General features: G+C 41.7%; 3 protein-coding genes across 5 annotated transcripts in view; 2 read left to right on the top strand and 1 right to left on the bottom strand.

Moving 5' to 3' along the window:
* Positions 1-107: 107 nt before the first annotated feature.
* On the top strand, positions 108-3787 carry LOC122537438 (U4/U6 small nuclear ribonucleoprotein Prp4). The gene is made up of 5 exons (XM_043670591.1): positions 108-430; positions 579-1133; positions 1207-1584; positions 1669-1882; positions 1952-3787. The coding sequence occupies exons 2-5, from the start codon at positions 608-610 to the stop codon at positions 2409-2411; spliced, it is 1578 nt and encodes a 525-aa protein (XP_043526526.1). The 5' UTR covers positions 108-430; positions 579-607; the 3' UTR covers positions 2412-3787.
* Positions 3601-13588, bottom strand: LOC122537436 (delta-1-pyrroline-5-carboxylate synthase). Of its 2 annotated transcripts, none has more exons than XM_043670585.1 (6): positions 13029-13588; positions 9434-9770; positions 6786-7421; positions 4939-5756; positions 4575-4865; positions 3601-4390 (listed from the first exon to the last, which is right to left on the bottom strand). In XM_043670585.1, the coding sequence occupies exons 1-6, from the start codon at positions 13125-13127 to the stop codon at positions 4223-4225; spliced, it is 2349 nt and encodes a 782-aa protein (XP_043526520.1). In that variant the 5' UTR covers positions 13128-13588; the 3' UTR covers positions 3601-4222. The 2 variants fall into 2 exon arrangements, with proteins under 2 accessions (XP_043526520.1, XP_043526521.1); XM_043670586.1 differs by having other exon boundaries at positions 9434-9737.
* Positions 13589-16329: 2741 nt separating this feature from the next.
* Positions 16330-27856, top strand: part of LOC122537439 (putative tyramine receptor 2) — a 67361-nt gene continuing 55834 nt past the window's right edge. The window contains exons 1-3 of one of the 2 annotated variants that reach the window (XM_043670592.1): positions 16330-17189; positions 18180-19402; positions 19463-19604. The gene's annotated coding sequence lies outside the window, so the exon portion shown is untranslated. Of the gene's footprint in view, positions 17190-18179; positions 19403-19462; positions 19605-20611; positions 20670-27856 lie in introns of those variants that run through there. The other variant, XM_043670593.1, reaches the window with a different exon arrangement.

The following is a 27856-nucleotide window of genomic DNA, read 5'->3' as shown; positions in this document are numbered from 1 at the left end:
AACTTCGAACGTAATATGATTTTTAATATGTATATATATATATATATAAATTTATAATTACGTGTTAGATTATGTATAAATCTATATCATTAACTATGTAAAATGAAAAAAAATTTCAGTTTAATTTACGTGGTAGGGAAAATGACTTGGTGACAGGATATATTATTATTCCAGCTCTGAATAAAATTGATTTAACGATCAAAGTTAAATTGATACGATTAAATTAAAGGAAGGTTTACAAATAACGTCATTTGAATATCGATATTTTGATAAAAGTCGATTTGAATATTATCGATTATTAGATATTCGAATAATGTACAGTATTGTTTGCTTGACAGCCAATAGTTATAGAATGTTTTATTGTGATGAGACGAGATTTTTATGAATGAAATTAATTTAATAAGTTTCAACGATTACTGTATTTATTTTGGTGCGTATTGGTCTGTATAATTTACACGAAACATCATGTCTTAAAAATATAGTTACGTACATATTCTTTGCAATATAGGTTATGTTCGTACTGCATATGAGGTTAAGTAACCGCACGTTATTAATTTTGTATATTTGTTTTTTTGCAGTTTATTTCTACAATCAGTAATCATTTGAAATGTCAGATGACGAAGATTTGGTTTATGTCAAAAAACAGAAAACTGTTCATTATGGATCTCTCGAAGAAGCGGAGCGTGCTAGATTGGCTGTTGTGGCCGAATCTTCAGAAGAGGAGAAAGATGTTACGAATTTGGGAGATAATGTCAGCGCTGCTGCTACTTTGGGAAACATTCATATATCAAATGAATATATGGAGCTTGAAGATGAAATGTCTAAAGATAGACAAGCTCTCTTAGAAGAATTTGAACGTAGAAAGAAAGCCCGTCAAATCAATGTGTCTACCGATGATTCAGAAGTAAAGAAGAATTTAAGACAATTAGGAGAACCTATTTGTCTGTTTGGTGAAGGGCCCGCAGATAGGAGAACAAGATTGAGAGAATTATTGGCTAACTTGGGAGAAGATGCAATAAAGAAAAAGCATGAAGATGAAGAGAAACCTTCTCATCCAATTGAGAGAGATACAGAAACAACGTGGTACCATGAGGGACCAGAGTCACTTCAAATAGCACGTTCTTGGATCGCTGGTGAGTCTAAACTATATTATTTTTAATTTTTTTATATTTGCTTATTTATGTGATACTTTTATTTATTTGATAGCATACTCATTGCCCAGAGCAAAGGCTAGATTGGACAAAGCAAGGCAAGACTTGGAGTTACCAACAGCTACACGTACAGCACGTCGTCAAGAGCTTCTGAAAAAATTACAAGCATTAACAATTTACTGTTCTCAAATTGGGGATACTAGGCCAATTTCTTTCTGTCAGTTTAGTCCAAATTCCAAAGTGCTCGCTACAGCTTCATGGTCAGGCTTGTGTAAACTATGGTCTGTACCTGACTGTACTTTGTTAAGAACACTTAAAGGACATACTTGTAATGTTGGCTGCATTGTTTTTCATCCAAAAGCTACTATTACTGAAGAGGTGGTAGGAGAGAGAATTGGACAGACTTGTGTGTTAGCATCCTGTGCTTCGGATGGTATACAAATTTTTTTTATTCCACTGAAAGATTATGATTATACAGTGCAGTAAATATTATTTCTAATATTTATTGTATATCTAGGAACAGTAAAATTGTGGAGTGGTGGATCTGGGGAGGAACCTTTAGCTGAGGTCGAAGGACATGAACCACACAGAGTTTCAAGATTAGCATTTCATCCATCTGGTAGATTTCTTGGGACTTGTTGTTATGACGCATCTTGGCGACTTTGGGACTTGGAACAACAAGCAGAAGTCTTACATCAAGAGGGTCATGCGAGAGCTGTGCACTGCATTAGGTAGCATATTTAAAATTGTCAATATCTGCAATAAAAAGAAAAGTAACATGTTACAGAGTTTATATATAGCTTTCAGGGTGACGGTAGCGTAAGTGCCACAGGTGGTCACGACTCTTTTGGTCGAGTGTGGGATCTTCGTACAGGACGATGCATTATGTTTATGGAGGGCCACTTGAAATCTATTTTCGGTATCGACTTTTCTCCGAATGGATTTCATATAGCAACAGCGAGCGAAGATAATACTTGTAAAATATGGGACTTACGAAAGAGATCTTGCGTATATACAATACCCGCGCATACAAATTTATTGTCAGATGTGAAATACCAAAGGATAGAAGGACAGTACCTGGTCACAGCATCGTATGACAATACTGCGAAAATATGGTCGAATAAAACTTGGCAACCACTTAAAACGTTACCAGGTCACGATGGTAAAGTTATGTCAGTCGATATTTCCTCCGATCATAAATTCATCGGGACCAGTTCTTACGATCGAACGTTTAAATTATGGGCTCCAGAAAATATGTAAAAAGTCTTGATCGAATAAAAAGTTATTTAAAAGGAAGACTTTAAGAAGACTTTGATGACGCATGCAGGAAAACTTCATTTTTATACCAAAAGAGAAGTAATAAACACATATTCTTTATTATTTGTTTTTCAAATATTATCATATTATGTCATTTCATATTATCATCTTATTTAATTATTCGTTAACGTTCGGTTTTTTATGCTACAATTAAAAAGAAAAAGCGACAGGCATTTGAAGGCTTGAAAATGTTATAAATTAAGCTCTTATTTCTTTCAATTGAATCGTGAAACATAGAAATCGATTGCGTTCAATCTCTTATTAAATCCGCGCGAAATGCGTTTTGTTTAAGTATTTCTCTGAATGGTTTATAAGATTAGCTTAAAATTTGAACGTGTGTTCGTTCGAATAAATCGATCCTAATGAGCCTTCTAATGAAGCAAGAACGTAGTCCTTTTGTTGGTTTTTCTTTTCAAAAATAGTGCCAGTCCTCGATCGTATCATAAATTACCATTCGAAAAATTTCAAACAAATTGTTTTGCGACTATAATGTAAAGAATAGTCATTAATGAAAACAAATACTCGTCTTTAATCTTGTAGATTAAATAAAATTTATAGATTTTATAAAAATTTAATCATACAAAATATTCACTATCGACAATAGTAGTAGTGATTTATAGGTTCTTGAACCACTTGTAAAATTATTCTTGTACCGAGATTGAACTCTGTACTTAGTTTGTTGTCCGATTACAATTTACGTCATTATTGATAAACAATTATACGCATTTTATGAGATATTCTTACTTGTTTATATTCAACAACGATTTTATTCTACATATTTTTATCGATTTTTATTCTTGTATCTGCTAAACGATTTGCAGCATCATTAACGAAATTTAGAAAGTTCTTACTTAGTGTCTTTATTTATGCTTGAGATAACTTAAAAGTTTCCAATTTGACAGTTAACTGAGGAGTTACAAATATAATCGGATGACTTAACTTTTGAAATAACTAAACTAACTACGAACAAGAGGGTCACTTTTGTTAACAAACTTTGTTAACTTGTTAAAGTTACAAACAGATGCTTTTTCGCTAATAAGAATTCATATTATATTTATATGAAATTATCTTTCGTACACGTCCGTCATGATCAGAAGGGAAAATTACAAAGTGGTAAAATTTAAAACATAAGTACAAATTGATCGACGATGTATTTGTACAATTATAAATTAATCATATACGATACATTGCTTTTATTTATTTTCTGATTTAGCATGCTTTGGCTCGTGGAAAGATAGAGCAAAATTATGTCGCGACGGAAAATAATATATTGCTATAATTTCATTTACGACAACAATCCTTACGAATGCTATTTACTTTAAAACCAAACTAGATATTCACTAATATAATTCACATAATAGTACTTTTGTGACTATTTTACAAAAACTGACATATTTTGATTTATTTCAATTCATTTGACGGCGCTGTAATTATGTTGTAGTATTATTAACACTATATTAAATTAACAACGATCTAATAATGTTTTTCTCGAATAGAAAGATTTTCGTGGAAGATAGATGAGATTATAATTTGCGGAACTGTTTGCGTTGCCACTTGATTAAATTTTTAACTATTTGTGAACATTCAGCGACGAATGATTGAAGGGAGGAGAAAAAGCTTGGTCGTAATCTGGATTGTTTTATGAATAAATCCAAAGTGGCAACCCTTTGATCTTTCCCTGGAAATTTCTCTTGATGTAAAATCCGTGTTGCAGAACCAAAGATTCCGATATTTTCCGATTGTTCCGATTTAATTCATGCAGATTCGTAGATAGGTAAAGATTGATGTAGCCAAACTCGGTCGCCACCCTCTGCGAAATCAACAGCTGCGTGGCCGTCACCTTGCAACACCCACTTCGTAGTCAACAGCCCGTCCACCCCCACCGGGCCACGTGCATGAATTCGAGCGGTCGAAATTCCCACCTTAAAGTAATAAGAAATTCATACTTTGTTGAAATTTTGAGAGATCAAGTCGATGAAGATGAATTTTTGAAGTTTTGAATTTTTCAATATTAATAAAAAAATCTAATATTTGAGTTTTGGGACTGCCGAGTCTTTCGGACGTTTAAATTTTTTAATTCTTGAATTTTTCATTTCAATGGCTCACCTCGGCGCCAAGACCGAATCTGTATCCATCGGAAAATCGGGTACTGGCATTGTGGAAAACACAGGCGCTGTCGACTTCCCTCTGGAAGTGCGCGGCACTGTGGTTATTCTCGGTGACGATGGTATCCGTATGTCCACTGCCGTATTTGTGGATGTGATTTATCGCGTCGTCGACGTCTGACACGACCTCAATCGCGCATTCCAGGGCTCCGTACTCGGTTTTCATGCTTTTGGCGGCCGGTGGCCCGAACGTCAGTTGCTTCCTCAGGTTCGGCCCGGAATATACTTTTACCTAGAATGTTAAGCGCTTAGTTACGTACAATAATAACTATTCCTTTGTTCCGAAATCACGTTAATCCCCTTACTCCTTCCTTTTGCAGCATGTTGCACACATCCGTGAAGAAGCTACCCTTCATGTGACTTTCGTGAATAAGCAGCGTCTCCATAGCGTTACAAGCGGCAGGATAATCACATTTCGAGTCTCTGACGATCTTCAAAGCTTTGATCAGATCCGCATCCTTGTCCACATACACGTGACAAATACCCTCCGCGTGTCCTAACACAGGAATATGCTTCGATTGCTCTTGGATATTACGGACGAGGTCGGAGCTGCCTCGAGGAATCACCAAGTCTATGTGCTTGCCCATCGACAGCAGGTCACCGACGTCTTCTCTGGTCGAGATAAGGGATATCGCATTTGCAGCGCCTACGGTGTTCAGTGCCTCTTTTACCAACTCCATTAAATACCGATTGCTGTTGGCTGCTTCTTTGCCTCCTTTCAGAAGAAGACCATTGGCGCTAGACATCGCCAATGCCGCAACCTGAGGTAGACTGTCCGGTCTTGATTCGAAGATCACTAGCAACACGCCGATAGGGACAGTGATTTGTTTCAGTTCGAGACTTTCAGCCAGTTTTGTTCTCCTGAGTACACGACCAACGTTCGTTAAGGAGTCGTTGGCGATCTGCCGCAAACCAGAGCTCAGAGACTTCAATTTGGCAGGCGTCAAGGAAAGTCGAGAGAGCAGAGCTTTCGCCAAGCCACTCTTTTCTGCAGCTTCGAGGTCCTTCATGTTAGCGCTTAGAATTTCCCTCTGACGAGATTCCAGAAGATCAGCCAACGTATTGATACAAGCTGCTCGTTCTTCTGGTTGAAGGGCTTGCAGAGTTCGGCTCCCAATTCGAGCTGTAAATTATCATTTTTGAACATGAAATGGATCTTTCTTTTTTCTACTTGGCGTTAACATCGTAAATCTCGTAAAATATTTAGACAGAAACTGTGTCTTAAGTGATTCTGACAGTCTAATCTATAGATAAAGTTTTGGCATCGTAAAGTACATACTTCGACACAGTTCGATAGTTTTCTTTTTAAAGATTCTGAATTTTTTATTTTCTGAGATTTCCGACTTTATAGATGTTTTTTTATATCGCGCGCTTTCGTAATTGGACTTTGCCTCCTCTCCTTCTACAACGCAATGTTAGAAAAGGAAAGGAAAAAAGTACATAGTTACATTTGTTGAATGGGCAAAATTGATTATCCTTGAAAGAAATACAAGGTTCGCAACGCGTTGGCTATTCACAGTCGAACGGCTGAATCGCAAAGAATATATTAAATAAGTTTTAATGGAATCCGACGCTAGTAACGAGAATAGAAGGTATTTTCTCCCGAAGAAGCTCTTTAGTTAAAAGAATATTTAACTACTTTTCTTTTCACTTACTTTTTCAATGGCCGACCATGTTAACTGAAAGTTGTTGCGATTGAATATACTCCCCCCGAATAATGTGATATTTTTCTATATCTTAGAGAGAGGCGCGCGATACGTGTCGCGGATAATTGTACAATGGCCACGATACAGCAGCCGTAAGCCGTTTCATTTCTACCTTCGATAATCGATGACCTATATTGCTATGGTCGGTAGAACAAAATGACGCCACTGACCGATCCCTTTACGAAAAAATTATCTCTCTCTCGTGTACAAACTAATCTTTCTTGAACAATTTCTGCTCTAATTGAAAAAGGAAAGAGGAGGGAAAAAAAGATGTTCTTTCATAATTCGCCTGAAGGGTCAAACGTGTTGAAACTATTCAAGCAAATTCGAAAGCAATGTTTGCAAGAGATTTCCTAAGCAGCCAAAAGCTATGTACTTATTCCTTTTACTCCATAAAGCACTCGAAAGACATAAAAGTTTGCTAGAAACTAAAAAAAAGCTTTTACCATCTTCGGCAACAACCTCTACAGGTGTGGAAGTTTCGGTTGTCTGTGTGAAGAATGTACCGATCTTTCTTCCGGACAGAATATTCTTTATAGCCTTTTCTTGAGTTCCGTTACAGATCACTACGGAGACACCTCGATCCAAAGCCCAAAGCGCCGCATTAACTTTCGAGTCCATGCCACCGGTACCGACCTTCGACTTCTGTCCGAATTTGATGGTATCCCTAAGGTCCATACTGAATGTATGCAACATCTTAGCACCGTCCTGCCACGGGGGCAAGTTGTAAATGCCGTCGACGTCGCTCATTAAGATCAATAAGTCCGCCTGGATCTCAGCGGCGAGCATAGCGGCCAAAGAATCGTTGTCTTTGATGGGAATGCCTCTGCCAGTTATTTCCTCGTCAACGCTTAGCGGAGGCGAGACAGCGTCGTTGGTATTGATTATGGGAACGATGTTCAAACTAAGTAATTCGGTCAGGGTGCTGAACAAGTTTTTACGAGTCTCCTCGTTGTAGAAATCCGGTTTGGTGACTAATACTTGGGCCAGTTTTACACCATATTGTGCGAACATAGCGTCATATAGAGACATCAGGCCAGACTGACCCACTGCGGCTGCTGCCCTAGGTTCCAAAGGAGTGCCTGTGTAAATAATACATCGAAATTAGTGTACCATCCAGTACCATTGGACCATTAAATTGGATGTACGCTCGGCAGATCGTGTATAATACAATAAACGGTATAGTTAGATGAATAGTTTTTGCGGCTGTCTGGAGTTTGTCTAAAAACAGTTCACCGCTTCACTCTTGTTTACCAATATGTAAAGGAAATTTTTTCTGTTTGTAAGTTCATACTAGAGAGTAGACACAAATAAATGATAAGAGTTACTTCTTTTTACGACTACGAAATGGTTCATTGTTTCTGGACAAACTATCGTACTATTATAAATTTAAAGTACAATAGGCAAAGTTAAGTGTAGATAAAGAGTAAGATAAAAAACGCAAAAAATACGAGTCTTGATCATTTATGACGCTTTCGCAATTTTATGTTAACCTGTTTTTCTTGCCAAAGCGTGTTGGGAATGCCAGAAAAAATGGACGACCATTGAACTCTGTTCAAACGTTTCCGTGGGAGTAATAAGAAACAAGGCGGCGTTATTTTCTCAGCAATTTCTGTCTATCGCGTTCGATCGCTGCTTCTCTCGAAAGGAGGAATTACCGCGAATGTTTTCCCGAGCAAATAGAATCTCGAAGGAATTGCCAGTAAAAGAATTGGGCGGCTCGCGGTTGTTAGTTTAACCTAGATAGAAAGACCGGACATTGTCAAGTTGCCGAGGAGCCTCTGGATATCAGGAAGTACCTCGGGGACGTTCCGACGCGTCTCTGTCGTCGACGGTCTACCGTTCGTTACGAAATTTACGAGCCCTCGTATCGATTTCTTTCACACGGCCGCTACGTGAATGCCCACGAAAAAATAATATCCCTGCCACGCCATTAACGTAAGCAAACGACAATGTTCCCTGCTAATGAACATTGCAAACAAATTGTTCGTTCTCTAGAGGAAAAGAAAAAATAAGATCGTTCCAGAGTGATGTAATTTAGTTACCTATTGTTTCTTTCATCTAGGAAGTTCTTTCATACGATAATCACACTATTCGTTTCAAACGTTTTTTGAACATTCTTCGGATTTATGTTGTCGTACGATTCACGAATATTATACATACGTGCATATTTCTTTTTTGGATTAATTGCATCGTTCGGAGAAACGTACCTTGCCAAGCAAACAGATTATACTCGCAGATGAGGGTTTATATTCGGTACACTTTAATCATTATAAATTGCCGGTATTATTCGGCCGATCGATCCGTCATGAACGATTAAAACTCGAGAGAATACTATTCTCCTCACGTTTCGTATGATCACCGACAACTCGTGTAATTACGATTAATTAATAGAGGACGAATTAAGATCGGGAATTAAGATCGCGAGAGATACGGGCGAAGAAATACGACAAATCAGAATACATTTTCACAAATTTATTCGGAACTCATTAACGCGCGAGATATAAAGGAGACAGATTACAAATACGAAGTATAACCGCGAGAAACGTATATTCTAATTTGTAGTTGATTGATAACACTTTGAGAATGAAATTCACGTTGAAACGATCTTGGGTCGAATTACTGTCGGATATCCGATTCGTGGTACAAAATTATCATCGAGCAGAATGCGTTATGCTGTATTGTAACGCGAGTCGTGCGTGAAGTTCTACGCTGTTCTACAATGAAATGCAATCGATGAATTCCACGATTGAACAAAGTTTAATATCAGCATATGTCGCTCGAGAGATATTCAATGATGGACAATTAATTAGTATATTAATATTATGTATAAAGGAAGATATATGTGACCGTGTTCTACATTCACACGTAATTTTCCACATATCTCGATATTTTATTTCAAAACCAAGTGTGTGTGTGTGTGTGTGTGTGTGTGTGTGTGTGTGAGATAGAAGATAAAAGAGATTTGTCAAAATTTACGTAGAAAAGTTTTTCTCAGAGAACACACTTTCGCCGTAAGCGAAATTTTTTGTCGAATATGGTCACATACGTATTTATGAATAAGAACAATCAACATACGAATGTAGAATTATACCTGAGCGTTTTCTCATATGGCCTCCAGGACTCAGCGTTTCCCTCATCGATAAGGACATCAAGAGTTCCTGGGCGAGCTTCTGTTTACCAAATGCCACCGCTCCGCTAGTTACCATAATACATTCACGACCTCCGTTTTGGCATTCGGCTACTTGTTCGACTATGGATGCTAAACGACCCAGTGCTAATCCATGTTCGTCTTCTCTCGTGATGACAGCGCTGCCTAGTTTCACCACTAAACGTCTTGTATACGACAGCTGGCTGCGCTCGTTGAACATCGTTGCCTTACGAGGTCCCTCTGTCGTCTGCAACTCTCTGTGTAAGTCTACTCGATTTCCCTTACAAAATTAATTAATGGTTGTTTAGCTTTTTCAATCGTGAAATTTTTCTCTTGTTCGCGATCGTGGCTGTTTCAGTTTGATTACGCGCGACGTTGTGTCTCAGGGGAGGTTTTAAATCGTTTTTCTGTATTCGCTCTTTTCGAAACGTACGTAATGTCAAACGTGCCATCGTAAGACGCGTCATTCATCAAGGACAGTCATTAAAATCTAAAGCAGGGATCTTTCCATTTGCAAATGAAAAGCCTCGAACGATTTCTATACTTTTCCCCGCGTTCGTAACGACGAACGGTCGAAATGTTTCGCTTTACATCTTTGTACGCGAGAGCGAGTCAGTTTGCATGTTTCATCTAATTCGCACGAAGCGAATTTTATTTTATTTTTTTCTTTCTTTACGCACAACGACGAACCACATAAATACGAAATCTACGTAATTACATAAAAGATCTCGACGATTCTCTCCTTTCTTTAAACTTGGTCGTTTCTTTAAACTGTTCGCGTAATCTACGATCGCGTGTGTTTACGGTCGTTCAAGTTCTCGGATGTTATCTTTGTGTGCAGCACTTCAATCGAGCACGAAAAACCCCCTGCCAATTTCTATCCGATTACCACTCGACATACTTTCATACGTACACGTGTAATCTTTCCCCACACCAATCGACTCGTTACATATAATTACAGTTCTGTTTACGTGTGCGCTCCAACGAATTAAATGTTAAAGGGATTTTTGCACAAGTTCTGAGCTCAAGCTCTGATACGACTGAATGCTCAAGCTACAAGTGAAAGAGAGAAAATATGTATAAATGTGTAAAAAAGAAGGGCAGGACAGAAGAAAATGAAAAAAAGAAAGGAAAAAAGATCTGTGGGAATATGTGGAATTTTGTTTTAGCTCAATATCGTTCCTCATCAACTCCTGTTAATCGAGTTACTTACATACATACATCAGATGAATTACTCATTCGAAGTCAAAACAATTTTCCCAGTCGGAGATTGCAATTTGCGTTCTGTGCATTTTTTCATCGAATCCTCGTTTCGCTTTGATAATTCTATTCTTACTTGAATATCTAAATTCCCCCACTATGCGAATTCCTTCCCTCCCTGCCAAGAGAAATCGTTTTTCAATGACGTATCGTCGATTCCAGATTCGTTCTGACGCAGATTCTGTTGGTTTCGCAAGCCAAAAATTGCCGATTGTGCGTGATAAATCACTTCGTGCTCTCTTATCTTCGTCTCTCAAGACGCAGTTTGTTTTCAGCTATAATCAATTCCCGATTGTAACGTTGAGCGTGATCTACGATTCTGCGCGATGTAATAACACTATCGTATCCTTCATTCATTGCATTCTACGGGTATATAATACCGTACGTACGATGAAGAATGAAAACGAAAAATTTTTACCAGGCCGATAGCCACTAATTGTTCTAGCACAATGAGTTAAAACGTTCTTAAACGTCAATTACTTTCAAAATAATGGCTATTTTCTGCGTTCCAGTCACAAAACAGTCAATGACTCTAGCCTTTTGACGAAGGCGCTCACTCCATCCTAATTTACAACCCCTTTTTTTTCGAAGCCCGTAATAAGGAATTTTTTTTGCGCTCGGAGCTTTACGTTCTCTTTCGAATATCTTTATAGGCTTTGACGAGCCTATTATCTTGTTCAACTTGTTGATTCAGATCGATGCCCATCGCGGGCGGCGACGAGATCGATCTCGCTTCCGAATTACAGAAAAACGTGCACGCTATCCGAATTATCGACGATCATTTCTCGCTGCTCGTATCGCGGCCGGATCGTGATTCAGTGGCAATTGATAAAACGCGATTCTTATCGTGCTCGCACCGATGTCGTAGAGGAGGAAAGGCCGATTCTCTTCTGGAAAATTTATTTGAAATGCTCTTATTTATCTTCACTGTCTAATCGAGAAGCAAACAGAAGTAGCTGATATATACATGATAATCGCTTCATTGTCGAACGTCTCGGCGATAGTTCGATCAACAACGATGATCCGTTATTTTTCTGAAATACCTTGGTTGAAATTTTGATGGATCGCGATTCTTTTATACGTTTGAATACGCGAGTGAAACAGGAAGAAAGGGATATTCGGATTCACACAATGAGTGCAAATGTGAACGATACATTTATAATTCAGTGATTGCGTGTATGTGTATATGAAGATATCATTTGTATTATGTATTCGTGATAACGTCGTCCGTTACATTTATAGCGGCCAATTAAACTAGCGATCTTTGAAATCGAACGATGTATTCGCTGTTTAAAAGCTCGTTTAACGGGTTTCGTTGCTGTTTATTGTTAGAAAATTATCGAAATACGTATGCTAGGACGTATACTATGCTACGCAGCGTCTATATGTCATTATTTATGGTCGTATTTCGATCCTACGTGCGATGAATAATTTTCGTTATTATCTCGCCGTGAAAATCATTGCCGAGTGACATAACGCAGTGGAAAGTTTCGACACGAGATGGTAATCCTTCAACGAGAAAATTATATGTAAAATTGAAAGGACAAATTTTTGAAGCTACACTCGTTTGCGAAAGTATAATATTTACTATAGAATATTTACTATAGAAAATTTTTATTTTTATATTTCATACGCATTACACGAAATATTTTGAAATTTCACGCGCGAGACACAATTATCTTATTTACAATGACAAATTTTGAAGTCGACTTATTAACACAGTGAATAACTGACTGTTTGTAAATGACTTTCGTTTAATGATCTTTAACTTGTGTACGAAGTTTCAGATTTGCTTCAGACTTTACTAATATAATCGTGTTTTGATGCTAATGAAAGTTCAAATTGTTTCACGCAACATGCATGATATATTCATAATGCGTATCCACTGTCAATCTACAAGTTGATTGTTTGAATACTTTATGTCAATGCACATATGCGTATCTTTTTTTTATCGTGTCGATCACACGAGTGTTGCACGTATCCCTTTCCCATTTTCTGCAGCTTTCTCCGTCAAGATTAGGACAAACAATTCCTGACGCTCACGCGAGGGAATATCGGATCGGTTGTTTTATTAATTACAGCAGCTGACGACACGAAACCTCTCCTCGAGTGGCAACGTTCGATTAAAAACACGGACGGTCGCGCGCGTTAAAAATTGAATCAGCGGCCGTAGGAGTTGATCAATTGTTCTGGTTCGTCCCAAGCCGGATCGATCGATCTCGGTCGGTTCGCAGTTGGAAAGAAATGAAAGGGCGAAAATAAGAAAAATTGCACGTACTGCTTGTTCGGGCACCCTCGGCCCCGAAGAGGACGAAGCCAATCTCCTTGGAAAACATCCAAGTTTACTGGATCTCAATGGTAACAACCTCGCGTACATGGTTGCCTCTTCAACTTCTTTCCCCCTTTTTGCTCACGTTCTCACCAGCGCGACACTATTACGATTTTCCTAATCGAAGGAACGTCACCCGATGGCACCGTGAGTCGTTTTCCCGATGAAAAAGAAAAAAAAAAAAAGGAAAGGTTGCCGAACGACAGAGAGAAAGAGGAGTGGGAAAGAAGCGTTGGATTCAAGTCGAGTATTAATCGAAAGACCGGCTGCCTTAGAACGGCAGGTCTGATATAATCTGCGAAGGAAAAGCCCTTCGAGCGAATACTTTCGGCGAATTTCACTTGGAAGGATCTGTTGAAAGGGGAGGCAGATGGAAGGCGCGATGAGGAAAGAAAATGAAGAAGAAGAGGACTAGATTTGAACGTGGACCTCGGTGGCGAGGCGGAGCGGTCGCCGCAATGGTCAACGACACACTACTGCTCGCTGCTCTTGGAAATCGCGGCAGAAAACGACGTCGACGTTATCGCGAGCGAAGATTAGAAGTCTATCCTTAAGTACAAAAATGTGACGCTGTCGACTTGGTGGGAGGCCGGGAATTTCTTCTGCGGGGAACATTCATTTCTTGACGCCTCAAACAATGAGCGACATCGTTGTACATTGTACATGTGTCGTAGTTTCAGAAAACTATGGTCTGACGGTGGTGGCGAGTCAAGGCCACGCAAAGTCCGTCTCTTTGTGCGCCCTTTGTGGAACGAATTCGCATGGAAATGTGGAAACGTTCGTACGTACGTAAATAGTGCAGTGGCATACTGGCAGCGTGAGCTGGCGAACTTTGACCTGGTAATCGAGCAAACAGAATCGCTATCTAACTTGCGTTTGACTCATTCTTTTCAACTGTCGTGGCGTCGTCGGCGTCGTTACTACATCCCGATGTGTGCGTGCGTGCGATAGATTCGTGTACGATAATTCCACTGCGAACGAACATTCGGCGATTCGGTGTGTGTAACGTGCAACGAGGAAGACCGATTGTGAGTTCGGCGTTTGCGTTTGTTTTTGTAGCCACTGTAAATAGCCTATTTGCATTGGCTATTTGATAGAAACTCGTGGCTGGTCGGAGGACGCGCTATCAGCATACCGAGAGATCACGTCCACCAGGGGGACGCAGTTTCCTTTTGAAATGGATGACGCACTTTCATCCGAAATGAAATATGGTGGTTGAAGCGTTAAAAAGCGCGCAGCCACGGATATGAAAAGCCAGCGCCGTGGCGTTAACTCGACCTGTCCCTTCGATCATGTCATGCTATACGTCTTCGCGCGTATACCCGCGTTACGTGAACGCGAAAAGACGAACCGCGCGTTCGATAAGGAGATATTTTTCAAGTGCTCTCTTCACGGTATCGTCAGATAGTGGATGAAACGTCAAGTCAGTCGTTTTCAGAAGAAAAAAAAAAAAAAAANTTTTAAAAAAAAAAAAAAAAAAAAAAAAAAAAAAAAAGAAAAAGAATACGAACGAAAAAATATCACGCTAACTGTCTGCCCTCTTCTATCTTTCGATACACGTAAAACCCGTTGCTGCATTCGTTTCGATGACAGAAGAGAGGTATCGGTTTGATGGCACATGGATGAGGATACGGGACAACGTAATTATGAGAATCGTATCGGATATGCGAGTCACGGAGGCTCGGTTTCGCATGAAAGGACATGAAATATTCCGTAGCTGTGTATGCGAAGGTATACGCTCGGTTGTCCAGAATGTAATTAAAATTCGTGCAAACAGTGTGGAACGTTAGCTGGAAGGCAATGGTACCTGCTGAATTTCTAGCTATGCACGTAATCCAACTTGATCGCTGTCTGTAACCTGCCGAACAGACCTGCAAGAGCGAGTGAAAAAGTAAACGATTGATCTCCCCAAAAAAGCTTTTGCTTCCTCTCCTCCCTCCTCCGTCCTTCCCAAAAGAATACAGATCGACGAGATCAAGGTTCATTTCATTTGTCATTCCGATACCTTTGTCTATTCTCTTTCCGTTTCCTTTTTTTTTTTTTTATCTTCACGTTCGAAGCTTCGACTTTTATCCAAAGCTGATAGGGAAATGTTCCACCAGAAATAAAAGATTCATCAGAGTTTTCGAATCCTGGTATTTTGCGGATTTCTCTGTCTCACATTTTCGTTCGTAACGGAACGATTCTAGATTTTGTAGATTTCGCGCGTTCGAACGATGGTTTATCGATATTCATCGCGAACTTCCAAAGTTGCCGCGGAATACGAAGATTTCCCATCGAAAATAAGTTTCATCCGATGTCTGAGACACGATCGTGGAATAGTGTTATTCGTTGGCAGCCGTGGCGCGGAATCCTTTCACGGAGCGCGTGGTTCTGAAAAATTCTCCGGACGGCGGATGGGGTTGCGAGCTACAGAAAAGGGGGCGAGAATGGAAGATGAGGCACGTCGTCGGATGCCGTCGCACTATCAACGAATATATCTCTTTACGATTTGTCGATATAGTTAAAGTTTACTTTCCGCGCTGGAGATTTTGCATGCATGTACTTTTCCACTGTTGCAAACAATTTCCGACCGAATGGCGCCACGGAATGACGGCGGACTTTTTCACGCGACGAATCTCAATCAATTCGCGTCTTTTTTGTTTCTTTAAGTACTTTTCATCTCTCGCGTGCTTTCAATATTAATGCAGCTCAAGTTCAAAGAGTCCGGCACACTGAATATTCATCAGGCTGCTCGCTCGGAACGTTAATTCGGTCGATGTAATTCTTGTATACGTAACAATAAAGCGGAAAAAACGCCGTTACAGAGTCAATTTATCCACAGCGATGCGGATAAATTTAATCATCGATTTCAATTGTCACCAAACGAGAGTTGATTTTGTTCCAAATCTGAATGGAATGCAAAGAGTTATGCAAAAGGTTCGCGCGTTTATATGCGAAACATAAGTTTTCGCATTTAATCCTGAAACGATGCGATATCATGGTATGTTTAACGGTACGGGTTTGGTCGTTCGGTCGTGTTCTCTTTGTTGATCACTCGTAAGGATTGTCGCCGATCCTAAATCACGTTGCAACGCAATATCGGTCGATACGTAGCAACGATGTGTGGTTGTTTATCATTCTCACTGTCAAATTCATTGTTCCTTGTGGATTCGTCGTTTCGGTTGACTCTCGATGAATTGCACGTATCGTGCTGAAAATTCGACGAGATGTATCCGTGTCTTCTCGAGAAGAAAAAGGAATTCAAACGGAAATAAAGAGAAGTTAAAACGTGAATTTAATTGAACGATCTCTGTTAATTGGTGCGTTTGGCAATCTAACTATAAATCAGCTACGTAAGCCATGTTTCTGTAAACAATGTGGCACGCGTGCAGCGTGTGACTGTAATTGCTGATAAAAGTAATTACTTAATGTTATCCGTCGTTACGTCCTCTCAGACGCTCAATTTAGATGGAGAAACAACGTACACGTACGAGAGGAATTCTCTGTTCTTTGCTGAAAGATAGGTTGTCAAAGTTAGTTTCTCCCTTCCCTTTGGAAGATCAAAGTTTAATATAGACGAGACGGCTGAAGCGGAATTGGAAAATGGTTGACGTTTTTAGGAAAAAGTTTTTGTCACGTAAAGACAGATGACAGACGGAAAGAAGAATCGAAAGACCCCTTTATTCCCTCTTCCCTACGATTCGTATCGAGCCTGAAATATTACACCGAAAGTTGCGTTCGACAACGTGTGAGGCGCGAGATGGAATCGCCGGATCGTTGGAGAATCACGAGAAAGGAAGCGAGCAATTGCGAAAATACGCGACCGTCAGAAGCATCGTGTTTTATGTTCGATTATAACGCACGGTAACGCGAATACAGGGTAGACGAGTACTGTGGAAAAACACGGAATGTAGGCGGTTCCCTCATATTGTCCGGACATTGAACGTTCTACTCGATTCTCCCACACGAAAGCTGAAAACGGTAAAAGAAAAAAAAAAATAGAAAGAAAGAAAGAACTGCCGATTGTTAGAGAAAAAGAAAGACAGAAAAAAGAAATAAAAAGAAAAAATAACAAAACGAAAGCAGGATCCAACGAAACAGATCCCGAAAAGAGAGAACGAAACGAAGGTGAGCTAGAGGAGAGTCTTTTGTTCGTCATTTAAAACAAAGTAATTCGCAACAGCAGAGAGTTTTGAAAGCTATTTAAAGTTACCGAGACTCGTTCGTTGTTTCGTCGTCAATGGACTACTGGTGAATTCACTTAAAAATCAAGGAAACGTTCCACGCTAGGTATAGTGGGCTCGCGATGCGCGTTTCTTTCTTCCTCGGAGTCGGACGTTTCTCGGTTCAGGAGGCAAAAATTGGCGCGAGTTCGTCGAATATACGCGCGTAACAAAGGGAAGAACGGGCGAACTTCAGAGTAAATCCTATCTCGATCGCAACTTCGTTCTCGAAGATCTCGAAGCCGCTTCGTATCTCGAGTCGTTACGAGGAGATCGCCAGAAAATGGCATTTGTTTAGTTTAGACAAGATTCTGTAACACAAAGAGCAGGCTGAGTGATTACGGGTAAAAAGGCACGCTCGAATGAAACCTTTTCATTTTCTATCCACTGTATTTTCTTAGCCGCGTTGTTCACCGCGTGGCCGACCTTTAACTAAGCGCGATCGTCACGACAGAATGTGGCTGATATTTATCGCTGCAGGAGCTTCACTGGAGCTTCTTCGAGCAACGAAAGCAACAAAAAAAGAAAAAACAACGAGACGACGAGAATTATGATAGCTTTTTGATAAAACGAGTGTACAGAGATCCGCTTAAGCGATTCATGCTTTAGCGTTTAAAGTTTTCTTCTTTAATACCGTCCGAGTTGTTATCAAGGCGTCTTAGTGTCTGTTTATCGCTGCAGTTATCTTGTTTTTTGTAAAGTTTAATCTTTGAGCTTTATCGTTGGATTGTTCAACGCATAAAATTAGACAATGGTTCTTTGATAAGCGCGAACCACTGTAAGAGCATTTGCATTGTAAGAAATGTAAGATTATACAACAGTAAAAAATTTAGATTATACAACAGTAAAAAATGCAGATTGTATAATGATTCTAAGGAACGCAGTTGTTTCACAGATGTCTGACTCCGTCCACGGTTCCGTGGTTTTTCGACGAAAAGAGGCCGGGACGTAGACGAGACGAAGAATAAAAGCTACACGCGATCGTTCTTAAGAAAAACCGCCAAGTTATTTAGGATTACCAAGTGTACCCAAAAGCCACGCGAAAAGTTATATTTCATAACTGGTAGCGCGCGCGCATAACCGTCAGGAGAAATAAAGGAGGGAGCATGGGCCAGATGGAAGGGAGAGAAGAAGGAAAAATGGGGAGGAGTACAAGCGAGAAAACAGAAGCAGTAAAACTGCGGCGAATCGTCGCGTATTCTGGTCTTCGCGACCCCTCGGCAAGCAACAAAAGCCTCCGGAAATCCCTGCCGGAGCCAGAAGCGCAAGCAAACAGAAGATTCATCGAATTAAACTAGGTGGGGAACGAGAGAGAGAGAGAGAAAGAAAGAAAGAGAAAGGGAGGAAGGGAGAGAGAGGGAGAGAGAGAGAGAGAAGGGTGGTTTAACCACGCGTTTCAGAGAGATGTACTTCGACGCGAACGTGACACGGCCGGGCAAAAAATGTCCACTTGGGAGAACGAAGAGGCGGACAGTGTTGGATGAAAAAAAGAAACGTGCGAAGAGGAGGAGAGAATTAAACGTGTCTCACGAAAAAAAGAAAACACCAAGCGAGATAATAAGAGGAACTGTGATATGGAAAAGGAAAAGAAGGCGAGTAAGTCAGAGAGAAACAAGGACGAACGGATTAAAACGAGAGAGGAAGAGAGAGGAAGAGAGAGAGAGAGAGAGAGAGAGTGATACGGGGAGAAAGAGAATAATAAAGAGGGGCGCGCGAAAGAAGATGCGGTGGAAGAAATAGGAAAGAGAAGTAAAGAGCAAAGACGAGATAGAAACCGTGGCAGAGAGACAGGAGGGAAGAGAAGAAAAAAAGAAACAGGAAGAAAGGGAACATACGTTTTTCAGAAAACACCGCCCCCCAGATCTTTTCCGTCCTCCCCTGTGGGCTCTTCCTTTTCCCACGGTCCGTTTTTCCCAATTCTGGCAGCTCTACGAGAAGAGTTTTGTTGGACAGGATTCTCCGCGCATGTGCCACGGGGGTGGTAGCCTCGAGGACGTAACAGAGCGGGCTGGAGACAACGAGAGGAAGTAGGAAAGAATGCAAGTGGATGCAAGCCCAAGTGCGAGGAAGAAGGACGAAGAGAAGGGGTGTGCACGCGGGACACGAGGGGGGTAATACGTGTGAGAGTACCCTGAAGAGTGGCGTCGGTAGTACGTGGTGGGAGGAGGGAAGCGCGAGGGGTGAGAGACGACCGTTCACGTCTTTTCGACGTCGACGCAACCCCGTTGGCGCAGAATAGCTGCTCAGTGCTCGTCGAACGGCGCTGTGTTGCGACGGGACCATGCCGCCGCGCCCTGCACCACCGATCAACCGATCTCAGGTACGCGAGACTCATTATCATTCTCAAGATATCGATATCATTTTTTTTAGCAAGTCGTTCCTTCGGTTACACGGTTCTCGGTGTTTCATTGCTTTTAGCTTGTGGTTAGTGGTTTGCCATACGAAAACGTGTTTTCCGTCTATCGAGATAGATCGCGTCTCATGCTAGTGAGATAAATCTGTTTCTCGTGGGATGTTACTTGCTAGTTGTTCACCCTGTTCGATGATCTGTGTGAATTCCGTGTACCCCGTCCGAAATAGAGGAAAAAAAAGAAAAAGAAAAAAATTCGGTCATCGAGATTAGGAGTGCGAGATGCTTGCGTTGGCTCATTGTTCGTGGTTTCGTTCGACTTTCTGTTATGATTTTGTGCGGTTTGGTGGCTTCGAGAAGGAAGCACGCGCGGCCGGGAGAATTCTGACTTTTTTTGGTGAAACTTGTTGTACGTCACGCTCGCGTGTCCTCGTGGACACACGAGGATCGATCCGCAAATCGATCCGATTCGTGTGTCCACCGTACAATCTCCACTCTTGCACGGAGCGAAGAATAAAGTTTCAATAAAGTTTCGATTGAAACGTGACTGCACGTTCTCTTCTAGAATTCCTTGGGATTCGTTACGGGGTTACGCGCAATCATCGACCAGCTATCGATTAATTATAAAAAAAGAAATTGAATAAACGGGAACTCGGGAGAGGAAATTATTATCGTAAGAGCCAGATGCATCTCCAGTCGGTGTCCTCCTTTTCCTCAAAGAAAACCGTTCTTTTGTACTCTTTTTTTTACTCGGCATTTGACATTCCTAATATAATTTTACCACCTTTTTGTCGTCCATCTATTGCCGATCGATTTCGATCGCTCGCGTATACCGATCGTATATCGATCGCGCATCGATCGCTTTTCAATCACTTTCCAATCGCGTCCGACTGTTCGAGCCGATCCGAGAAAAGCCCAACGAAACCTGAAAACGTGACGTCTTAATCCATCGCGGAAATAGAGATAGAAAGCGGTAGCTAGGGAGAAAGAAGTGTTATTTGTCTCTGGAGGGTTTCCACGATGTCACCAAAGGGGGTGAGATACTTTTTGGCGGAGAGTATGAAGTGGATCCTTGGACAGTTTGCGGTCCCTGCTTACTCTCGTCTCGTTAGAGACGTTTTGTATGTATGCGTGTTAGGACTGCGTACAAAATGATTAAAACTGTTCTGTGTATGCTCGTTCTTGCTCCGTGAAGATCAAAGACACGTAGGAGGGATTGTATGACGGATTTCCAGCCGATTCAGAGGGGGATGCTTTTGATAAAGGCTTGGGTGAGAAACGGTTTATCTCGTTTTCTCGCCAATGGGGACCGATCTTTTTATTCCCCTCCCCTCCCCGCCCCTCCTCCCGTTTAACGATACCGGGATCATCTTTCAGAAACGAGTCTTTCATTAATTAAAATTCACATACAGACAGGTGTGTGTATGCACGGTAGTTATTATTGAAATATTTGTCTCTATTTGTTTCCCGGGAAATGGCTACATTATTGGCAGAAAGTTTTGCTGCCCATCCCTCTGCAATTCCCCTGAAGTAGGCGGTTTGCGTTGCAGTGGCTTGTGTTCGACGCTCTTGGCTCTTCGGTGAAAAGTTAAATTAATGGAAAATGAAGGGAACAGAACTCATCGAAAAGTTGAAGTATTTAGTCGATCGGTTAAAGGTATTGGTTTTTCTTCGATTGGCCGGTGAAAAGGAAAAGGAAAAGAGGCCCAGCTTCCTTTGATCGATCGTGTAACTTTCTTACGCGAACGTTCTTATTCTTCTCGATCACAAACACGTGAAGAAAGAACGAAAAAAGAGAAATGCAAATGGAAGTCAGCCGGGTAGTTAACGTAGTTACCAATTTGCTCGAGCGATGAAAACGGTTCTCTCGAGCAAATCAATCGAATCTGCTCGCAAACTGCTCAAAAACTTCTGTAAGTTCTATAACGTTGGGACGATTTAATTCCACGGGGTTTGGTATTTTCTTCCTCGAGAACGCGATCCATGTTCACGTATTGACGCGACTCTTCCACCCTTTTTGATGCACGAGACCGGTAACGATATTAAATAAGAGAAATGAGAAAGCATCGTGAGCTCAGTGAAAACGTCGCAACAAAAGGAAAAGAAATTATCGCGTCCCTTTTCCGAGTAATATAACGTAAAAGGATACGTCGCGAAAGATTCTTCTAATACGCCTTTATATTGTCTAGTTTCTTCGTCCGCCGTAATGAGTCTCTACGAAAGAATTTAATCTCGTAATCTATTCTCTAAATCCATATAATACCAGTTAAGCATCAAACTGTCAAATCCTATTGTTCTACGATCGTTATTCCCGCGTCGCGATCTTTTCACGGTAATGAAATAAAAAGCGCACGGGTACGCGGGCGACACGAGGAGAAAAGGAGGTGCATTTGAAAAACAAACGGGCGAAAGAAAAAGAGGAAACGGGGGAAGTTAAAAAGTGGGGAGAAAAAGTAGTAACGTCTTGCTGTGTTTCTTTCACGGTTCGTTATGCTTTGGAGGTTGATACACATGGCGCGGCGGTAAGTGTCTCGAACGCGACACGAAATAGATGTTTCATTGTTATGAGTTGGAATATTTTTCGCTGACAGGAAATAATGCTCGTCCCATCTTGTCTCGTTAGTAGAATTCCTGTAGCCATTCTTGCATATCACGCGCGCACGGCCTTTATGCCGCGCGACCGGATTAATGGTACAGAAAGAGGAGATACTTTTCGGTTGGCCGATCACGAGGGCTGCATTTTACTTCGTGACGAAACAAAGTTCAGCTCTTCGCGCCGCGGTGTCGCGTCGCGTCGCTTCGTTAGTGAAAAAGGGAGGAAAGGGACAGGGGGTTTCAACCGATATGAAACTTTTCCTGATTATTTGCGTGCCGGTTCGTCTTTTCAGTTTTGCCACGGCGGAGAGCACCCAGAGAGAGGAGAGTTGACCGTATCGTCGTTGAGACTGACGTTCGATGGGACACGAATCGTTGTACTTTTACCATTTTGTCCATTTAAGTTATTTACGAGTCCTTCTCTTTACGAGTGCAACTTCTACGGAGCGTTTCATCGTCCGTTTGGTCTCTTCAGAAATATCATCGGTCGTCGATAGTTTTTATCTGTTGACAGATAAAAGTTATATATAATAGTTTTTATCTCGAGACATTGAGTTCGTCGAGGTGAATATTTTTCACACCGCCGTTATCGCAATCACAGCACCGAGTTTAAAGTCACCATCCCTCCTTAATATCCTTGGGGTTGTTTAATAAACATTTCCCTCGGCCGTATTTAAGCACGCCATAGGAGGATTTCGCTCGACGACGTGAAATTTTCAATAGGTTCCAGGATGAACTGGTGCGTTTCATATCACGTTGCCGGATTGCGCGCGTCCGTCGCGTCGTTAGGCTTCGATAAATATGTATTCGTCACATACCCTCGGCTTTCCCCCCGCCCCTTCTCTCTCACTCTCTCTCTCTCTCTCTCTCTCTCTCTCTCTCTCTCTCTTTTTCTCCCACTTTTCCCTTCTGGTTTTTCTCGCCTCGTCATGTGTGAGAGAGAAAAGGTTTTGCACAAGTGTTCCCGTGCTGTTGGTGAATTTTCGCCTTGCAAGGGGGAGAGAACAACATAGGTTATTGATTATCGTGAATGGCTTTATAAATAACCGATCGTGTAGGAGCAGGCCGCCGGACGACGCGTAAATATCGCGCTTGCCGAGGTGATTCTTTAAAATCATCGCGCCGCCCTGGAAAAAGCTTTCTATCCAAGGCTGCGAGATGAAATCCGACCGTACGTTTGATCGATACCCTCGTAATTCGTCTTGAATTCTCATTTTGCTTCTATTATTTGGCGAACAGTCGCGCGAGGGATAAATATGTCAGGCTGTCGTGCACTCGACACACACACACACACACACGGGGGCAAAAATATCCAAAAAATTTCGTTTAGGTTTTTGTTGTTGTTTGCACAACATCGTGGACAATATACTCAGGGCAGGGGGGAAAAAATTCCGTTGTTTACACGGGCTTATTTCCTGGTCGTTCTTTTAAACTCGATCTTTTGGATTAACCGGCACGGGTCACGATATTAAATTCTTTTACAGGGGATGACTTTTTTCTCTCGTTTTACCCATGGGAATCCTCTCTCTCTCTCTCCCTCTTCCTCTCTCTTTCTCTCTCTCTCTGTATATATATATATATATATATGTATATATATATGTATATATATATATGAGATATATATAGTGTTCAGAGATGGAAAAACATTTTTTTCTCTGTCTCTCTTTTCCTTGCCAAATGAATCCTTTAAATTTTTATTTAATCGGAAGAGTGAATATCAATTTTTTATCAATTAACGGGACTGAAAGCCGCGAGCGCTTGTCGCTCGGATATCCGCTCTTATTTACGTAACGAGTCGCGCTCTGTTAAATTTCCTGAGAAATAAGGACGTAAATAGTGTCGTGTTTTGCGTCAGTTAAAATAGCTTTAATAAGGTAAGTAGCAACTCGAGTGTCTCATCGGGCGTTGCTAGATCGTCGTCGATTGTATTCGAGCACAATCACTTCCGTACCATTGATTCGCAGTTTCTGAGATAATTTAAATAACAAAACATGCAAAGGACGTCAACCTGTGAATATCGCGTAATTATCATGATCCGCGGATCGTAACTTTTCCTCTGGGATGTCAATGAACGAACGTGGGTATTAATGTTTTCTCTTCCGATTACACGATCACGCGAACAAGGAATTATGCAACGATGTAACCCACCACGGTGTAAATATTTGCAACCAAATGAAAATCGTTTTCACCTGTTCGTTCGTTTCTGCCTTTGCGTTTTGCGTTCACGTTTAAAAACTGATCCGTTATTCGATCTGATGCCGATCGAAGCCGATTTCGTTCGGGAGAATGAAGCAGTAATTAAGGAAGCTCGAAGAGATCGACAAAGGAACCGATTATGACATTTAGATCGCGTAATAATAGCGAAAAGGAACGGTTGCGAGACTCACGCAGTGAACGACGAAACGCGACTGTTAATAGCTTTTCGAAACCCCCGCGCTTTTCCTATCGAAAAGTCAAAGGTGCAATAGAAAGTCAATGATTCGCCATACTTTCGAGAGATATGAGACTGTGTGACATTTTGCTCGATTATAAATGAAAAGGAGTATCCGACAATTTGTACTTCTCTAAGCATGCCGATGGAACTACCTTTGCAAACATCTCTTCCGCTACGACAGAATTTCCAATATCGTTGGTTATAGAGACGGAGATGAACAGTCGACGATTTTAATCATGTTTCATCTTTGTAACGGTGGCAAAGGACCACGAAACGGTACCCACGTCCTTTCCTTTTTTTTGTTTTGTTTCCTGTTATTTCGATCGGGGGCAACGGATATGCAAATGGCGGTTGACGTAACCTTTCCACCCCTAATTCAACAAGCGGTCGCATAAATTTCACGTAATGGCAGCCAATTACGGGATAATAGTGCGATCGTAGCTAACATCCATCGGTGTAGACAGGCCGTAAAAGTAAAGCGCGTGATTATACTGTTAAAGGAAAAAATTAACCTACGAAAACGAAACTGCGCGTTAATCTTCTCTAGCTAGACGATTCGTCGTTCCCTCCCTTCGCGCAAGGGGGAACTTCATTTTCCTCTTGCGCGAACAATGTTTCATCCGAGCGAGTCACTAGTTCGTTTCGTGTTCGTGAAATAAACGCGCGTTGAATGAATTTTTCACGTATCGCAATAGAGATTTGGGACACCTTCGGTTCAAACTTAATTCCCTGCGAGGCATCCGTATCGAAGTTTGGCCGAGAATCGGCACGTTCAATGGATGTTCCTTTTATTTTTCGTCTTCCCTTCGTCTGCATTTTCTCTTCTTTCTTTCAATAAAACGATCGCAAATGTAACGCGCCGCGCGAGATTTCCCCGGCACTCTTTTCGATGATAATCCAGCCGCTTTACAGCGTCAATCGAGCGTGATAAAAGCGTAGGTAAAATGATTAATTAGAGTGCAAAAAACCGTTGCAAAAACGCTGTAGGAAAACTGTCCGTCGCCGTTTGGGAGAGGAGTTTTCTTTTAATTAAAACGCGTGCGTGCATCGCTTGGCTGTTGGCTCTTTTTCACCCGTCGTGTTTTTCTCATAATCGCGTCTACCAACGCGTGGAAAATTGTCGTCAATTTCAAGAAGCGACCTTCTATTCCACGCTAATTGAGCCCTCATTATTTCACATGTTCACGCTCGAGCTCGTGCATTTCAAAAGTGTCGTAAATTGATATGACTAGCTACCAAATTTCGTTGAAAAAAATTTCAAGAAAAGAAAATTACGAAAGTAACGTTCAATTATTGTAGAACATCCTTTGCAAACTTGCTCGTGCACTTGTTCTCGAGTTGTGCAACTATCGAAACACGTACATACATATACGCGAATATCATACACGTTCTCATTCTCCCATTCTCCCTCGTTCGTCTTCAAAAGATCGTTCAGAAAGATGGTTGAATTTTGATTAGATTCCTCTTATCGAACTGCATTCTACCTCTTCTTATCCGACTTATGGAAACTTACGTGCTCGACCGGCGGATAACACGAACGTTCGAGTTCGAGTTCATCGGATGCGTCTTCTGTCTCCGGCTGATCGGTTGAAAAGCGAGTCGCCCATTGCAATCACGTGACGCGTGAAAAATCCCTTGGATCCGGCGACAGCTGCTTCGTCCCGTTACCACGAGCCTTGAAACATTCTTCCTTTCGATCGTCGAGACGCTCTCTTTTCAGCCGCGCGCCAGCCGCCGGTTCTCTTTAACACGCGATGCTTTCAACCTTCGCTTCGGCCAGATATTTCGAGGATACACGGTCATGCACACGTGTCGCGACCTCCAGGACCTTTCCAACGGTTGGGAATTTTCTGTACGTCGTCTCATAAATTCCCCGTGAAATCGGTAATGCGAAGGGGGAAGAACGCGTATCGCGCGTTTCGAACCGCGACAGCTTCCATTCCAATATCATCAGATAACGACCACGTGAATGCCACCTTCTTCCATATTCCATTTAAAGCGCCGTTTTGACATCGCGGGCTTTGCAGTCTCGCGCGGAATTATTTTCGCGCGAGGCGGAAACGTGTGCAACACTCGAGGAATAGCGCTGCTTTTATACGTGGGAATGATACGTAGATGGTACGCGCGGGTGACGACGATACGATGGAAGATTGGTCGCGCGAATATCGCGTGAAAGAGGGGGGGGGGAGGGGGGCATTGAAAAATCGATGGGACCGCTGAAGAGAAAGGCCGTGACAGGTTGGGCCGAAAACGTTGCGGACACACTCGATTTGCCATTATCGCGCCACGAGGAGAAAATGTCACGCTCGATGCTCCCGTTATTGATGCGAAAGCCGTTCTTAATCGCGAATTTAACTTGTAGAAGAGGCCGAGGGGACCGAGTATCAATCGCGTTCCATTTCCGTAAGTGCTTAATCGGCCGGAAACGAATCGCGGCGTTCAATCTGTACCGAGATATCGAATCCCTCAAATATGCCCAAAGTATACTTTGACGGCACGAATGCGATAATGGTAGGACATTGAAATCGATCGTTGGCCCCCTCGTACGTCGAGCTTCCGACAGATACCGGAGTGCAGCTTATCGTTGCCATTCGAAATTCCCTTTCGAAACTGCCGCCAGTATTGAAATTCAAAAACTCCCGCCTTACTTTAAATTCAAAAACAGATATAAATTGAACAGACCGCAATGCGGTCAAAATCAATGAACGCCAAGGGAAAATATCGTTTAGAGGAAAAATATTTGTGGAAGAATTCATTTCAATATGTACGTTTATTTGCCGACGGACAAACCAAGCATGCTACATCAAGGAAGCATTAATTTGCCCGCAAAAGTTTGCTTAGTATCGGTGTTCCGCATTGTATCGTAGTTGTCGGGCACGGTTAACCTGCTCGTACGTTAAGTTTGTCCCCGCTGATACTTCCTCCCCCTGGTTTCCGTGGTTCTCGAAGGAGCGCGGTGCACGGGTTTCGTTAGTTTCTTGCAGCGACGGCGACGGCGCGTGAACGATAGATCGGGATACGGTTAGGTGCCAGTTACGAGATTATAACAACGTACGAAATTTCGGCGGAGAAATTTCCTGATACCATTAGACTCGTCAACTCTCCCGTTAACTTAAATATCGAACTTTCCCCGATGATAACTCGCTCGGTATAACCCGATCGGCACACGGGCACGTGGCTGACGAGAGCGGGG

The sequence above is a fragment of the Frieseomelitta varia genome, unplaced genomic scaffold (genome assembly GCF_011392965.1).
Source record: "Frieseomelitta varia isolate USP_RPSP 00005682 unplaced genomic scaffold, Fvar_1.2 scaffold_909, whole genome shotgun sequence".
NCBI lineage: Eukaryota > Metazoa > Arthropoda > Insecta > Hymenoptera > Apidae > Frieseomelitta > Frieseomelitta varia.
Note: the sequence above shows the minus strand (reverse complement) of the source record. Positions and strands in the feature narration are given on the sequence as shown.